This window comes from Sinocyclocheilus rhinocerous, unplaced genomic scaffold (genome assembly GCF_001515625.1).
Source record: "Sinocyclocheilus rhinocerous isolate Xijiao unplaced genomic scaffold, SAMN03320098_v1.1 scaffold769, whole genome shotgun sequence".
Taxonomy (NCBI): domain Eukaryota; kingdom Metazoa; phylum Chordata; class Actinopteri; order Cypriniformes; family Cyprinidae; genus Sinocyclocheilus; species Sinocyclocheilus rhinocerous.
Window position 1 is genome coordinate 67,781 of NW_015636562.1, and position 17,246 is coordinate 85,026.

Consider the following 17,246-nt stretch of genomic DNA (forward strand, 5'->3'; position numbering starts at 1 on the left):
ACTCACACGATGCGCAAAACTCCGCATTTGAACAGTCAATAGCAAATACTTAAACTAATAACAAAACAGTAGCTGATTCAGAAGCGCCAGATTGTCATAGCAAAGTCAGAATTACCTCCTCTCCTAGGTTCACGAAACGGTCGTCCATAAAATGCATTGCTGTTCTGTTGTAAGTAATTTTAAAGATTCCTAAATGCATCTACTTTCGGCAGGCCAAATAAAGTGCTTTTGCTTTCGCCTGGAAACACACAGCGTCTCCCTGACATGCTGCTTCATCACTAACTGCGGTTACTGAAACCACCCCTTTCTTTCTTTGCGTGCACATTTGGGCCGCATTGTGCTAATATTTCCACATAGTGAGGTAGATATGTGGGGGCGTGTTAGAACGAGCCGTTTTAGGGGGGCGTGGCAGAGTCTTAACTTTGATAAAGAATATCTCTTTGGTTTTGAGACTTTAGTCTTTGCAACTTCAGGGATCTTATCTATGCACAACCAGCTTGTAACACTCCAAAGAGAAGGGAAAACTTGAAATCGCATCATATGACCCCTTTAAATGGCAGTGTTTCACAAAATTACACTTTTAAAGACCCCCCAAACTTTTGAAGGATACTGTGTAAGCTATACTTTATTTTTTTTGTTTAATATTTTTATTAAATAGACTACTACACCTTCATAAGTTATTCTATTTATTCCATTTTAATTCTGCTTCCTTAAGTATATATTCAAATTACAATTCTGCATGGCATTTACTACCTCACTTCAAATTCAGGAAATGAAATAAAAATTAATTCAATTCTCAATGACACAGAGCCGAGTGAGTACATTTTGCCATATCATAGTGTGAAAGATTTTATTGTGCTACAGTAGCACAATAATAAAGTCTGAAATATATATTTTTTTATTATTTACTAACTCACATTTCAGTGTGCAAATTACTGACTGTCTTAAATCATATAAATGGTCTTCTGTTGTGAGTTTTACTCATGCTTGAATCATTTCAACAGCTTCAGATGCAAACAAACTGTTATAAACAAGTGGGTGGTCTTAAAACCACCTACTGTAACACTAGAGCAAGTCATTAGTTTTGAGCAAGATAGGATACTGCTTGATACTCGATTATGTTGTCAAACACTATTAATAAAGAATGCTAAATGGAAAAATCCTCTCATACCATGGATTCTTGTGCGGGGCAAATGCATTGGTCTATCTGGTATTTTATTGTCTTCCTCCAGAGGGCGCTCGCGGATAAGAAAGCCAATAAAAAAATCTGATTTATTGGAGAGATTTGGGGCCAGTTGTTCAAAAGTAATCTGATCGGATTTTGGCCATCGGATTGGATCAAATCTTAAAAATGGGTTGTTCAAAAGAAGAAAAAAAAGATTCTGAATTCGGATTAGATCACAAAATCCAATCTTGGTTTTGATCTGGATTAAATCCTCAATTTGTGTTGTTCAAAACGTTTTAGTAAGATTGGGATACTTTGATTAAAGAAAAAAAAACGGGATTATTCTGATCCCAGCAGAAGGGTGGATTTCAGGAACAAAAATGTAATAAAACTTTAAAACTGGTCCAAAAAATACAATATTTGTAACATGTAATATATCCCCAAATCCTCAAACAACTGTCAATATCAAACAAAAATATGATATTTTAATTTAAAATCTGAAAAAGTGTGTATCTGGATCAGGATGATCCAATCCAATTTTTGCTTCGAAAAACCGGCACAAAAGTAAAATGGTTACTTGATCCTGGATAGCAAAACATGGGATTTCCAGATCCAGATCATTCTGATCCAGATTAAATTTTTTTGAACAACTGGCCCTTGCATAACAAAATAATAATAATAATAAGTGCAGGCTAAATGTTTAAATTTATTCATTCCCAAATTGTATACCTAAAATATAAATAAAAGCGTTCCACATTTTTTTTTTCTTAATTCATTATTTGGTTATTTATTAGTTATCACAAACGAGCTGTTTCAATTTGAGAGAAAAAACAAACTTTTTTTCAAACCATCATACCTGACCAATTAGAGGCAATAGCCAGGCTACAAAGTCCCGCCCATTTTTAGTACCTGTGTTATGCTAATTGCCTTTCTAGGGCCTTTATTTTCTACTTGTGTATCATATCATCCGAATAATTTAATTATAAAAGGAGATTATATAATCATCCCAAAGCATAGCATGTCGAAGAAAGTTTTTAAGATAAATTTTCTTTTTTTTTTTAATTTTCTGCTAAATGACTAAATGTAAGATCATCTTCTGTGCAATGCAACAGTGCCGCGCAGCGGTCGGTAACTGAAGCGCAGGGGATTTTATCTGACAACAACAACACACAAGCAGCTTTCTTTCCCAAGTCCTTCTTTCACGCAAACCATCAGATTACACTTGAATATAATGAAAGAAAAGGGTCTTATTATAATGCCATGAAGTTAAATACAAAAGGCGTGATGAAGAGACGTGCGTGATTAAATCAATTATGCAAATGAAAGGCGTTATTAGAGGCTCCCGCGAGCGTCCAGAGGCGCTTCACAAACACACGGTCTGCGATGTCTGCGAGGGGGATTTTCCGAGGAATGAAACACCTGCAGGTTTTCACATGCTGGTTACAGGTATGTAAATGAAAAATACACATAATAACATAAAGAAATTGAGAAAAAGTGCATACGTTTGGTTATCAGTCGCTTATAACTGTAACAAATGGTTGTCAGTCAAAGATACTTCAAACAAACAATCAAATAAATTTCTCCGTCTTTATTATTATTCATAGACTGACTTGTTTTTCTTTGTTCAGTTGGTAGAGGACATCTTTATATTGTTCTCCTATCTGAAGGCGGCAGAGGTGAATCAGATGAGCCGAACAGAGTCAGTAAGTGTTCGCTTCATTCCTGTTGTTGTTTTGACTCGTGTCACAAACTTACTTTTGTGCGAATTATTTATCCTTTCTTTTTTGAGGACATAATTGTTTTCTAACCATATAAACAAACCGCATTTCTGTCAAACAGTTCAAACAAATACTTCAAACTGAATCAGTCAAGTAGCTAAAAAAATCTCAGTGTCTCAATTATAAGATCAAAAGTAGCTGTAAATAATGTTAAAATACATTTGAAATCGTTGTTCAGCCACTCATCATGTTCTTTTACCGACTTCCATAACATTGTATTTTAATGTAATCGTTGCTGTAAGTTTAGCAGATGTTTTCTCTACATTCAGTGTTTTCAGAACTGATATGATCACTTTTTTACTCTGCTTTTTGCATCGTAATCATAAACCACTTCCTATTAACTAGACATTGAGCTGCTACCAGTTCCAGATGTTGTTCACATAATACTCGACAGAATTTTTATTTGTGTTAATTGCCTGTCTATACAAATTCTGTTTAAATTTGACAACCTTCTTTTAGAAACTTCCACTGAGCGAAACGTAGTTAAGTAAACTAAGCAGATTTATTTATATTATATACTTATTTAGGGTTTGGGCTATCTCGACTTCTGTTTGGAACTGAATTAAAATAAACATTTCCTCAAAAAGATCATTTATAAATCAGCAAGGGTATATGATTTTAAAACTGACACTAGGTGGAATAACAACTTCAGAATATCAAAGGTCAGAACCATTATCAGCGGCTAACCTTAAAGCTGATGAAACCGAAGTATAGATCATGACTGATCTTTTCTTCCAACCTGATCTCACAGGGAAATGTAAAGTTTTTTATGAGATGCCAATTTTGTATGAATTTGTACAGTGTGAATTGTAGATATAACAGAAACATAAAAGTTCAAATAGTATGAAAATGAATAAATTAGATTCATGCGAATAAGCCACTACAGTTTTTTTTTCCCAGCTGCTTACACACATTTTCAAAACTTTGCCTCTTTTTGTCAAAACTTTACACACAAATCCAAGAACCGCACACACAAAACACAAAATGCCTCGCATCTCTTGCAAAATGAAGCACTGCATTCAAAATAACATAAACGCATCTCAAAAGCAAACATTTGCAAACACATTTGCCATAATATTAATTCCTGTTAGATTTTTGTGTTACATAGAGAATTGTGTGTTGTGTTTTACAAAACGAGTTTTATGAAATTGAAAACGGAGTCAAAGGCCGAGAATTAGTGTGTGGTTTTGCAGATTTGGTGTGTGGTTCTGGTTTCAGAAATTGTGTGACCAGTAAAGATTTTGTGTAAGCAGTTAAAAAAAACTGTAATTTGCCATAATGTAAAATGGTTGCAAACTGTCATGAAATAATGTTGTTTCTTTCGTATTATGACGTACTTTTGAGAGCAATGGATTATTAAAAAAAATAATAAAATCTGTAGGACAGGGACTTTGTTCCATCATTCGGTTGTTCAATGGCTTTGTTGATTGAATTTGATAAAAAAATGGAGGCAGATGAACACAAGCTCGCAAAAACTGGTACTTAAAGGGATAGTTCACCCCAAAATGAAAAATTGATGTTTATCTGCTTACCAAGGCATCCAAGATGTAGGTGACTTTGTTTCTTCAGTAGAACACAAATGATGATTTTTAACTCCAGCCGTTGCAGTCTATCAGTCGTATAATGCATGGCAATGGTAACAAAATCTTTGAGAGTAAAAAAAACATGCACAGACAAATCCAAATTACACCCTGCGGCTCGTGAGAGGTGAACTATCCCTTTAATGATTGCATGCGTCTGTTGTTTTCACTGGAAGATCCAGTAATGACATTTTGAATAAAAAACTGAGATAAAAAAAAAAAAACTTTTTTTTTAATTTTATTTTTTTTAAAGACACTCAATCGTGGATGAATCATTCACAAGAAGATCTATAATGCCAGTTTTTGAAATAGAAACTCCACCTTTTGAGAGATTAATGTATATGAAAAAAAAAAAAAAGATGACATTTTTATAAATGTTTGTGGGAAAGTGTGTTTTTAAGCGTGGTTACTGGTTAAGTTTTTCACCTTTCTTTCCCCTTTCTGCAGTTGACTTAAAATCCTATGATGTGACATGAATTTTTAAAAGTCTGAATATTCCATGTAGCCTCTCCATGAATATGAACTCATGAAATTTAAATCTATAATATCTAACCAAGAATTAGAGTCAAGTCAAGTCACCTTTATTTATATAGCGCTTTTAACAATACAGATTGTGTCAAAGCAACTGTACAGCATTAATTAGGAAAATAGTGTGTCAATAATGCAAAATTACAATAGTAAACACTCAATTTTCAGTTAAAGGCAGTTCATCATTGAATTCAGTGATGTCATCATCCAGCTCAGTTCAGTTGAAATAGTATCTGTGCAATCAAGTCAACGATATCGCTGGAAATGAAGTGTCCCCAACTAAGCAAGCCAGAGGCGACAGCGGCAAGGAACCGAAACTCCATCGGTGACAGAATGGAGAAAAAACATTGGGAGAAACCAGGCTCAGTCGGGGGGCCAGTTCTCCTCTGGCCAGACAAAACCAGCAGTTCAGTTCCAGGCTGCAGCAAAGTCACATTGTGCAGAGGACTCAACTGGCTCCTGTGGTCTTGTCCCGGTGGCCGTCTGAGACAAGGTCTTTACTGGGGATCTGTCTAGAGGGAAACAAATGTTTTGGAATATGACGAATAGCATGTCACACTGCTTTACACGTCATATCAACTATCCAATTACTGTAGCTTCAAAACCATCGTCAGTCTGTGGGGAGTCCTTATTTAATGTACGTGGCTATGTAGCATTGTATGTGAGTGTTTTGAAACAGTGAGAGGGAGGATATCAGTATAAGTGTGTACATGTACTTGAACTCTCTCACTGGCGGTTCGGGGAAGTGAAGGCTCTCTTTAGAGGCAGCTGTGTTATTAACTCTCTGAGCTGTGGGCGCTGATGGCTGAGTTCACTGCGTAATTTACAGCATTTCTGTTTTCTCTTTCCTTGCGCTTTCAGTACCCTCTTCAAGACTTTGCCGCGGAGAAGTCTCAAGGTAAGCCGAAAAAAAAAAAAGTGTTTCTAACATAGACTTTTATTGTTAAGACAAGTTATAGATGTTTTATTAGAGTAAAATGATCAAGTACACAATGTACAAAGAACTAGTGTTAGTGTAATCTTGACCCTGTTGATTGCATCATGCAGACGTGATGCTATTATCTTTGCTATTGATGTTTCAAAGTACTGTTAAGAACCAAGTGAGAACGGCACTGCTGAGGACTGATGGCGCCTCATTTGCATGTGTTTGCTTGTGATAGGAGATGGTGTGATGAGCCGCAGAAGGGTCTCGGTGAAAGACCTGGGCCAGGGCGACTGTCAGGGCTGGTTGTACAAAAGGAAGGAGAGCAAAGGGCTCTTGGGCTGGAGGTGGAAGAAGTTTTGGTTTGTGCTCAAGAAATGTTCACTCTACTGGTACACGTCGGACATGGTAAGTTACGTGGTTTTCCCCTGATAATATGTGCCCTCGCTATGGAAAATGTGAACGTATCTTGAGAGTTCATTTGTTGTTTTGTGCAACAGGCTTCTAGATAAGTCGAACAAACTCTACATTTCGATAGCCGAGTCACAGCTCTCGCTCAATCTCATGAGCAGTTTGATTCGCAATTCACTTTTCTTAAGAGATTATGAAAAAATATGAAAAGTTTAAACGCATTTACCAAGCCTATAAGAACCATTGCTGCTCCCACAAAATTCAGAACAAAATATCTGGCTGTCAGTGCAAGCGAAACATCAAGTTAATAAATTATTTACTTTTTAAAGTGCTCAACCAAAACATGTAAGATTAGTCATTTTAAAAACTTTTTATATTGACTAAAGCATTTATTTATATATATATTTATAGTAATTTAAGTTAAAAGCTAATTAATATTATGAAATAATTATTAGCTAAAGTAATAATTTTTAATTGTCATATTATAATTTCTTATATATGCTCATTAAGCATGCTTTATAAATATAATATAAATATGGTAATATATAATTTATATAAAATAAATATAATAATTAATTGGCAAAATCGAAAAAATTTGTCTCTAAAATTCTTGTACTGATTAATTTGGAGCAAGAGAGATAAAGGAAGTGACTTTATTGTGTCAGAGAAGCGTCACTTTGCTCACAGCTAATTGGTCCATTTTCAGTTTGTGATCTCATATCCAGAAAAAAAACCCCTGCTTCAAATCACAGCTAAATTTCATGAAAGCATAGATATCTTAAAGGGATAGTTCACCCACAAATGAAGTTCTGTCATCATTTTCTCACCCTCAAGTTGTTCCAAACCTGAGTTTCTTTCTTCTGTGGAACAAGAAGATATTTTGAAGAATGTGGGTAACCAAACAGTTGGTCCCCATTGCTTTCCATAGTAATTATTCCATGCTATGGAAATCAATGGGGACCAACTGTTTGGTTACCCACATTCTTCAAAATATCTTCTTGTTCCACAGAAGAAAGAAACTTGTATTGGTTTGGAACAACTTGAGGGTGAGAAAATTACAAAATGTTTACTTTTTGTGTGAACTATCCCTTTAAGTAGATTGTAGAGATTATTGGTGCCAGTGATTTCTACAATGTATTAAGTCTTACAATGCTTTTGGGTATCACAGCCCTGGTTAGTTGTGCACCGTAAGTCCTGTATCATGGCAACGAACACTGCTAAAAACCAATCCACCAGAGTTTGTTCAAAACTAAACTCAAACTTAAATGGGTAGTCTTTTTCCAGAGACAAGTTCTTTCTGTTGCTTTTCAGGCAGAGAAAGCCGAAGGCTACATCAACCTGAGAGACTTCACCATAGAACAGGCTACCGAATGCAAGAAGAAGTTGTGAGTTCATCTTCCTTATTTAGAGAGATTTTTGGCTGCTTGTGGTAAAAAAAAAAAAACAGACTTGCCTATTTGCAACATGTGGTCTTATGTCTATTTTTTCTGAAATTACTGCATGCTGGATGTTAAAGCAAGCATGGCTATAAATGTTGCTCATACTTGGTAACATACAGCAATTATATGCAACGCCCACACAAATTCATAAAAACTCCTTGGGATCCACACAGAACATCATTGCAAAACCCCAGGACATCCTAGCAACATCTTGCCAACCACCCAGAACACACTCACAATGGTCTCTCAAAACCATGCCTCAGAAACCACCTAGAATTGACCTAGATACATAGAGACCCAGAAAGCCATAGAAATGCACTAAACACTCAGAGAACCTTAAGAACTGAATGGCAACCAGCCAAACTACACTAGTGACAGCATAGAAAAGCCCTGGAAACTACTCGGAACATCCTAGCTACCGCATAACAAGGAATGCCATTCCAGAGAGGAATCAAATTTTTCATATTTGGATTAAAGATTACCAAGACATTTTTTTTTACTTGCACAGCAACACCAACAGCACCGTAATAGGAACACACTTAAAGGTGCAGTGTTTAATATTGACAGCTAGCACTTGAAATGGATATTGCAGTCCAAATTCAAAATATTGGAGAGTTGTTTCTCCCGCCCCCTCCTCCTCAAATTCAATGCTTATGTGGGTTGCCAGATTGAGGATGTGCAACAGGAACAATTGACATTCGACGAGCCTTACACTGTAAGTTAATGAGTTAATTTTAATATGCCTCTGGTAGGCTCTGCGATCTCTGACTCTGTTCGTTTACTGGCTTCCATGGCTGTGTTTCCCACCAATTGGCAACCCGGGGTGTCAAAATACTATTAGATAAACTGGCAGTGGGCTGAATCACACAGACCAAAACAAAAACAGACATTCCGACACGGAACACACATTTCAAAAGTTGAATAACTGGCTGTCGCATTGTTTTTCAGAGAAACAAGTATGTGAACTGAGCATGTTTCCTAAATATCTGCGAACATATTATTGTATTTTAATGCCTTAAGTACAGTCAAAAAATTACGTACAGCACCTTTAACACACTAGGCAACAACCCACAACAGATTGTGCAATATGTAGTTCTCATATATTTTCTGAAGAGAATGTAAAATGGCTATGGATTTGTTTTTAGACTGATGCATTTTGAAGATCTAGTGCGAGTTATCAGGCTGTAAATCAGATTTTTTTTTTTCACACTGGAAGTGTGTCATCTATACCCCTCTTAAAGCGCGCTCAGAACACAGGAAACTGCCTGCTCTAAGCATGTGGTCTGAGCTACTGTGTTTTTAACAGACTTCCTTCTTAAAAGACATACAGTAACTGTGTTTTACTTTGAGAACTAAGATTGGATGTAGATAAGACGGGAGGCAAACCTTGGTGTCGAACATGTTTTCGGTTTTGTGTAATACTTCCACTACGTCATGTAACCACACATCCACAAAGATACTGTCTCTGAGAACTGCTGGAGTTGTGTATGTTTTAATTTGCGTTCACTTCATTCTTATTTTCCAGTGCAATGAAAGCAAGCCACCTCCAAATGCTGACACTCTACTTTGCAGCTGAGAACATGAAAGACATGAACAAGTGAGTGTGAACAGACACAATTTCTTGTGTTTGTAAATGTGGTCAGAGATAAAGTGCTTGCTTGCTTCACTTATGAAAAAAAAAAACTACCTTTTTAGTCATGTAGCACTTACGCATACATGTGAAGCTTGTGGGTCTGGTTTTTGGCCCAATGTGACATGTTTGCATTGCAGTGTGGCGGGCTGCTTTGACACCTCGCTGTGACCGAAGCTGTCTGCAGCACATCATGCAGTTGAGCATGTTTGATAAAAATATAGGGTTTTGCAGAACTCCAGTACTAAAAATACAGTTTGGATTTCTTAACTAAGCTTTACTGGTAGAAAAAGTGTCCAAAAAGTTCTGTGCTCCATTGCAACTATTTTATGAATATTTTATTTAATAGAGTAGTTCACACAAAAAAAAAAAAAAAAAAAAAAAAAAAAAAAAAATTTTAAAAAAAAAAAAAAATTAAAAAATTAAAAAAAAAAAAAAAAAAAAAAGTAAAGCAAAAATGTTAAATATAAAACAAATGTATGGGAGCCTTCTAACAAAAAATACAAAGATATTAATTTGCAATAATTAGCAACAGGATCCAAACTTTGCAATTTTTTTTGCCAGATATAACCAATAACTGCTCTGTGGATGCCAAATGAAATACATTTTAAACTGTATTTCTTATTATAATGTGTACATGTGTGTAAAATTCTGTATACCGTACATTTCCAATCGTATGAACACTTCAGTTGTAAAATTAGCCTCAAAAATGTCTATATTAAACATAGCGGAGTTATCTATGGTGTGAGCGAGCTACACATTTATAGTGAATGGCTTAAATTTCAGTTGGACTCTTCCTAGCAAAGCTGTTGTATGGCTTCAGAATACCTTCATATGGACCACTTTTTACAATACTGTAATGGTGCTTGACGTATGTTTACTACAAAGTTGTTGTTTTTTTTTGTATGGAAAAGAGCAGCCCCGAGATTCTTCAAAATATCTCATTTTTGTTTCATGGAATCAAAAAGTCAAATGGTTTTGGAACAACCGACAGAAATCTCTTTTTTTGTAAACCATTCCTGTAAAGGTTTATTGAAACATACAGAAATAAACCTATGAGTGGAAAAAAACATTGAGAGAAAGCTGTGGGTGTGCTGCTATTAAACTGTGTGGGCAGAGAACACGCATAATGATCCATTACAATTATTCCACAGGTCTGATGAGTAGATTAATTGTAATTAATGTTCTTTTTAACCTAGATGGCTGGCTAAACTCACCCAGGCTTCAAATGAACCTGAGCCCACAGACTCAACAGATGGAGGTAAAGATTCACACCACAAACACTTACAGACACCCGGTTAATACCGAGCGTCTATTTCAGTCTACTTGATGTGTTTGACCAAAGCCACACCTGACACTTTAATAGCTGCATTATTCTGGTATTGATTGTGTGAATATAGAGTGCTACAGTGAGGAGAGTGATGATGAGGATGAAGCAGACACAGCTGAGATGTGTGCAGAGTACATGGATCAGCTGACTCCTGGCTCTCTGCATGTGAGTAACCACACTCAGTCCGGACATGCTAATTTAAACAGACCCATAACCATAAGTGCTTAAAGTCAGCATTTAACTCTTCTATTCATTGTGGATTATATGTGCTATTAATGCCTGGTGAAATGAGTCACACAATAGTTTGACTGCTTGGTTTGAAAAAAAAATAAAACGGCTACAACAAAAAAATGCAGTGGCCAGATATATGTGTCTTACTCATTTCTACATACACAACCATGTAAATGTTTGGGGGTAGAAATGTATCATGGTTTCCACAAAAATATCAAGCAGCACAACTGCGTTCAGCAGTGATGATAAGAAAGGTTTATTGCGCAGCAAATCAGCATGAATGATCATGTGACACTGAAGACTGGAGAATTGACACTGAAAATTCAGCTTTACCATCACAGGAATAAATATGTTATAAAATGGAAATGTTAAAATCTTAAAATTTAGTTTTTTTATTTTATATTGCAATATTTCACAGTATTATTTTTTGTTTACTGTATTTTTTGTTCACATAAATGCAGCCTTGGTGAGCATTAGAAATTTCTTTCAAAATAAAAAAATTTTACTGACCCCTATAAACAGTAGTGTAAACCAGCAACTGAACAAAGTTTAAGAGAAAAACACAAATGAAACAGAAATGCAATTCACATTCCTAAGAATCGATGCATAAGAAAACACTAAACCTATTGTTAATGGGTATCTCTGTATAATTTTATTTATTTTATTTTTATTTTTTTACTGAATTTATTTGAGATTTTGATAGATTGATGTTAGGGCTGCACGATAAATCGCATGCGATATTTAACGCGCGTTATATTTTTAAATGTATTTGTGTGTGAATGTTTCAGGGCTGTCTCCCGCCTCCCCGCTCCTCCTCCTCTCCATGTCAGGACTCATTCCCGCTGGTTTCTCCGGTGTGTAAACGCACCTCGACTCAGAGTGCAGACAGTGAGTCGTGGCAGGAGATCAGCTCGGAGGAAGACCCCATCCACAAAATACAGGAATTCAAAGGAAATGACTGTAAGTGAACGCTGGAATGAGATCTTTTATCCTTACGTGAGCACTGCATGGCAGGAGTCTGAAATAAAACCTTTTTTTTTTGTTTCGTTTTAAAGGGATAGTTCACCCTAAATGCAAACTGTCATCGTGCTACTCATGCTCATTTCATTCTACACCCATAAGTCTTTCATTCATCTTGGAAACAAAAATGCAGATATTTTTAATGAAACCTGTGAGATTTCTTTTCCTCCATTGAAAGTCCATTCACCCAAAACTTTAAATCGGGGTCACCAGACTCGGTCCTGTTGTTTCCATCCACCTATTTTTATGCGCATTTTGGAATATCGTATAAAAAAAACACTGGATGGAAACGCCAAGATGCGCATGAATTCTAAAAATGCACATAAAAACGTATGCGCATATTTGAGTAGGATAAACTCTTTATCCGATAAGAAAAAATGCGCATAAACTGCGATGGAAACGCATTTACCAAATAAATTCCACCATGCGCATTAAAAAAGTCATGTGACTTTGTGCTATGAGACGGGATAATTTCACTAACTCGACGAACTCATCTCATTCACAGCATCTATATGTTGTTATGGTCATTCTGAAAAGCCTGAGTAAAGTCTGTCGTCAAAAGTATGTCTTTATAATGGTCTTACACGACTGCGTTCCCAAACAGCTGGCATCCACTGACTGCATTTATTGTGTTTCGTCTGCTCGCTCTGAGGTGCAAGTAATTTATCATATATGAAAATTATGCTTCTGAAATGAAAATGTGGCTTCTCCTAGTTTTCTTAGTGATATTTAGTGCCAGTTTACCAGGAAGTGACGATTTTGTTCTCTTTGACTCGTTGGATGGAAACGGTGCTTTATTCGCAAATGTTTTATGCGATATTCCAGTTTTGCGCATACATTTAATTCGAATCTTTGGATGGAAACATAGCTAATGTCCTGCAGAGTTTAGCTCCAACCATAACTAAACACACCTGACCTAGCTAATCAAGGTCTTACTAGGTATACTTGAAACTTAGGCTGTGTCCGAAACCATAGTGGACGTTCTCGAGTGCACTCATTCAATCTCACAGTGCACCGCAAAAATGTGTGTACAACCGATGTACACTCAACCAATGCACTGTGAGAGTCGCGTGCCAAATGAATTCCCGCGTCTCGCCAGAAGATGGCGCCCGCAGCTGAATCATCCATTCATTCATTTTACAACGCTATACAACACCGTAACAAATTCATTGTAAATTGACTTAAATTGTTTAACTATGGTTTATACATAATTTCCGTGACAGAGTTTGAGATTCAAATGATTATTAAACGGCAAGCAAGCTATGCTAAAGCGGCAGTCCTTCCAGTGCACTCAGTGTCCGAATTCACTCACTCGTTTTCATTCACTCCTTCAAGTGAACTGTATGAGTGGACTAATGTAACTGAAAATTGAGAATGCGACGCATCATGATATTGAATTGAATCAAATCGTTGACATAATAATCGTAATCGAATCGTGATACCAGTGAAGATTCACACCCCTAATTTTTACTAGAATATTCTTAACACAAATGAGGAGATTTAAACTTCTGAATTATACTAGATATTGCTTTTTGTCTCTATAAAATTATTTAAAAAAATTCTTACCCAGTTATTGCAAACTTCTGGAAAATTCATGGAAATGGATTGCTCAATAAGTGTGGTAATCATGTTCGTAAGCGATTATTACATTCTCTTCAAACTGGTTCGTAACCAAATACTCTTGTGTTGTTGTTTGAGCAGGCCCCCCGTCTGATGAGATGGAGATGCTGTATCTTCACCTCAAGCAGGTGAGTCTGTCCCCCACAGGAGCCCTGCAGCCGACCACCAAACGTGACTTCAGGTCCTCCTTCATCAGACGCTGCAAAAATGAGAGCGTTAATGAGAAACTGCACCTGATTCGAGCTTTAAACAGCACTTTAAAGGTGAGTTTGACATTGGTGTGTCCATTCATAGGTTAGAAGTGGCCTGTTTGAGTCCTGAAAGGGTTACTCTAAATACTAATTAATCTACAGGGAACATGCAAATGGCAAAAATTCTGTAGATTCTAGATTTTAATTTTAATATATTTTTTAAATATTTTATTTCAGTTAAAGGTACTTTTTTATTAACTTCATTAGTTCTTGTTTTAGTTAACAGTAACGCTTATCCAGATGTATTTATTTATTCAAAAATAAAATTCTGCATAAATTAAAATATAGTAAAAGTAATGAAGGAAACAAATTTCAGTTTATTTGTCAAATGTCAGGCCTGTTTTGTGAATATAGTTTTATGTAAACTGCTGAAATATCTGAATTTTGTAGAAACTGGTGTTTGTGTAGTGTACCTTTTATTAAACCAAAGTTTTTTAAAGAAGCCTCTTCTGCTCACCAAGCCTGCATTTATTATCAAGCCTGCCAAAGTACAGCAATAACAGTAAAATTTTGAAATATTTGTACTATTTAAAATAACTGTTTTCTATTTGAATATATTTTAAAATGTAATTTATTTCTGTGATTTCAAAGCTGAATTTTTAGCATCATTACTCCAGTCACATGATCCTTCAGAAACCTTTCTAATATTATGATTTGCTGCTCGGAAGACATTTATTATTATTATGCTGAAAACAGCTGAGTAGAATTTTTTTTATTTTATTTTTTTTATTTTTTTTTCAGGTTTCTTTGATGAATAGAAAGTTCAGAAGAACTGCATTGATCTGATAAAGAATCCTGAAAAGATGTACTCAACTGTTTTAAATATTGATTAATAATAATAATATAATAATAATAAATGTTTCCTGAATGGCAAAGCAGCATATTAGAATTTCTGAAGGATCATGTGACACTGAAGACTGGAGTAATGATGCTGAAAATTCAGCTTTGATCACAGAAATAAATTACATTTTAAAATGTATTCAAATAGAAAGCAGTTATTTTAAATAGTAAAATTTTTTGCTGTATTTTGGATCAAATGCAGGCTTGGTGAGCAGAAGAGACTTCTTTAAAAACATTAAAATGTTACTGTTCAAAGACTTTTGACTGGTAGTGTATTGCAGAACATTATGTTGAGAAATAGGAGGAAACATTTTCCAAATGCACTATAAAACTGAGTTCTGAGCACTAAGTCTAATAGATTTCGCCTGATTTGGAGCTAGAACATTTGTCATAAAACGTGTCACTGTAACTACAGTAAACCCTACACAAACAATCATGATGTGTAGTTGGATAGCGTGTGATTTATTTTGGTGCAAGTTTTGTCCTCTTCTTGTTAGTGCAGTTTTGTCTAACCGTTTAAGATATTTGACTTCCTCTCTAGTGCTTTAAAGTAGAATAGTATCTGTGGTCTGTGCTGTGATATCAAGGGAAACTACACTGACTCACCCAAATGATCTGCTTTGCACTATGTACGGTGTTTAGGTGGAGGCAGGTGGTATTTATAATTCAGAGGTGAGGGGGATGTTTGTGTTCTAGGAAGCGTTAGATCAGACAGAATCTCTCCAGTGCATTGTGACTCATCAGACTACATTTTTTATATATATATATATATATATATATATAAAGAGACTCGGGATGAGGCAATTATTTAATTATTTCTGAACATAGATCTTAAGTTGTGTTCTCTTCCAGTGTCAATACTTTACAAAGCCCATTAATTATGTGACATGACATGAGACTAGTCTGATAAATGCTTATTAAATGCTTAAATGCTCATTTTTATCTATAAATATACACTTTAAATAAACACTTTAGTTATACTTACAACTTTCAGCTTTGTTGTCATGCTTACATAATGCGGTTGAGCCTCTAAACCCGGTAACTCCTGCACAAGGAGACTGAGATAGGAGGTATGAGGTAACGTGATGAACATGTAGTTTTCCAGGCCGTTGTCTTGATTCAGGAACATAAACTTGTTTTCTTACTGCTGCCTGCATATGTTCATACAAAAGCCCAACCAGGAGCTAAAACCAGCTAGGAACAAAACAGGTGTGTCTCATCACAGGCAAGAGCCACAGCATTACATTTATAACGGGTCAAATCAATTTTGGTGGTAGGGTGATTGACTTGATTTTTTTTTTTTTTAGTATATGGGCCATTCTACAGAATTGGTGCAAACTGCTTTCCCACAACTGAAAAACACATTTAAAAAGCATCAAAGCAAGTATTCAGATCTTTGATGTTTATTAAGATCCTTCTATTATCTATTGAAACCAGCAATAATATTTAAAATATTAGTAAGCTTAATATATATAAAATCATCATTTATTTGGTAATTTCAATTGGGAGGTGGCTGTCCCGAACCCTAACCCCTAAATTTCAACAAATACAAATATTGAAATAACTTTTGTATTTTTTTTTTCCTATTGTTGTTTTTAAAAGTATCTTTTTGATTCTTTTAAAAATTAAAGTAAAAAAAATTTTTTTATATTTTCTTTGTAAATTATGAAAGTTTGTAATGTCATTAACGAAACAGTGTATGTTTTAGTCTATTGGCCGAGACTAATTTTAAATAAACCCATAAATTTATGATCAGGAAATATTCCTGTGTCCCTCTCTCATAGCTACAAGGTGTAAGTAGATAGGTCTTATCATTTTCAGATAAATGTGTTCAAAAGTCAGAAAAGTCTGTGTGTAACTATAAGGAACGTCACTACCGATACCTTTTTTTATGCAATTAAGCACACTTTTTTGGGAGTTATTCCATATTTAATTTTTATATGTATACCACTGTTCAGAAATGGGCTAGCTAACCATGTGCTGATTAGCATCTTTGAGCTAGGTTCAAAAGTATCTAAAATTGTCACTACCGAAACATTTGGTGGAGTTTCGGTAGTGATTTTTTTGGGGTGTTATCCCATAGAATTGTCACTACCGAAATATTTGGTGGAGTTTCGGTAGTGATTTTTTTGGGGTGTAATCCCATAGAATTGTCACTACCGAAACATTTGGGGGAGTTTCGGTAGTGATTTTTTTTGGGGTGTAATCCCATAGAATTGTCACTACCGAAACATTTGGGGGAGTTTCGGTAGTGATTTTTTTTGGGGTGTAATCCCATAGAATTGTCACTACCGAAACATTTGGTGGAGTTTCGGTAGTGATTTTTTGGGGTGTTATCCCATAGAATTGTCACTACCGAAACATTTGGGGGAGTTTCGGTAGTGATTTTTTTTTGGGGTGTAATCCCATAGAATTTCACTACCGAAACATTTGGTGGAGTTTCGGTAGTGATTTTTTGGGGTGTTATCCCATAGAATTGTCACTACCGAAACATTTGGTGG

The 17,246-nt window shown here is 35.6% G+C and overlaps 1 protein-coding gene across 2 annotated transcripts in view; it reads left to right on the top strand.

The window, feature by feature from the left end:
* Window positions 1-2,324: 2,324 nt before the first annotated feature.
* LOC107747937 (interactor protein for cytohesin exchange factors 1) overlaps window positions 2,325-17,246 on the top strand; it is an 18,258-nt gene continuing 3,336 nt past the window's right edge. Inside the window, exons 1-10 of one of the 2 annotated variants that reach the window (XM_016562550.1) lie at window positions 2,325-2,611; window positions 2,794-2,868; window positions 5,913-5,949; window positions 6,212-6,381; window positions 7,696-7,769; window positions 9,349-9,420; window positions 10,653-10,714; window positions 10,854-10,948; window positions 11,803-11,974; window positions 13,736-13,917. In XM_016562550.1, coding sequence (XP_016418036.1) covers window positions 2,549-2,611; window positions 2,794-2,868; window positions 5,913-5,949; window positions 6,212-6,381; window positions 7,696-7,769; window positions 9,349-9,420; window positions 10,653-10,714; window positions 10,854-10,948; window positions 11,803-11,974; window positions 13,736-13,917 — 1,002 coding nt within the window. In that variant the 5' untranslated portion in view covers window positions 2,325-2,548. The remainder of the gene's footprint in view (window positions 2,612-2,793; window positions 2,869-5,912; window positions 5,950-6,211; window positions 6,382-7,695; window positions 7,770-9,348; window positions 9,421-10,652; window positions 10,715-10,853; window positions 10,949-11,802; window positions 11,975-13,735; window positions 13,918-17,246) is intronic. The other variant, XM_016562548.1, reaches the window with a different exon arrangement.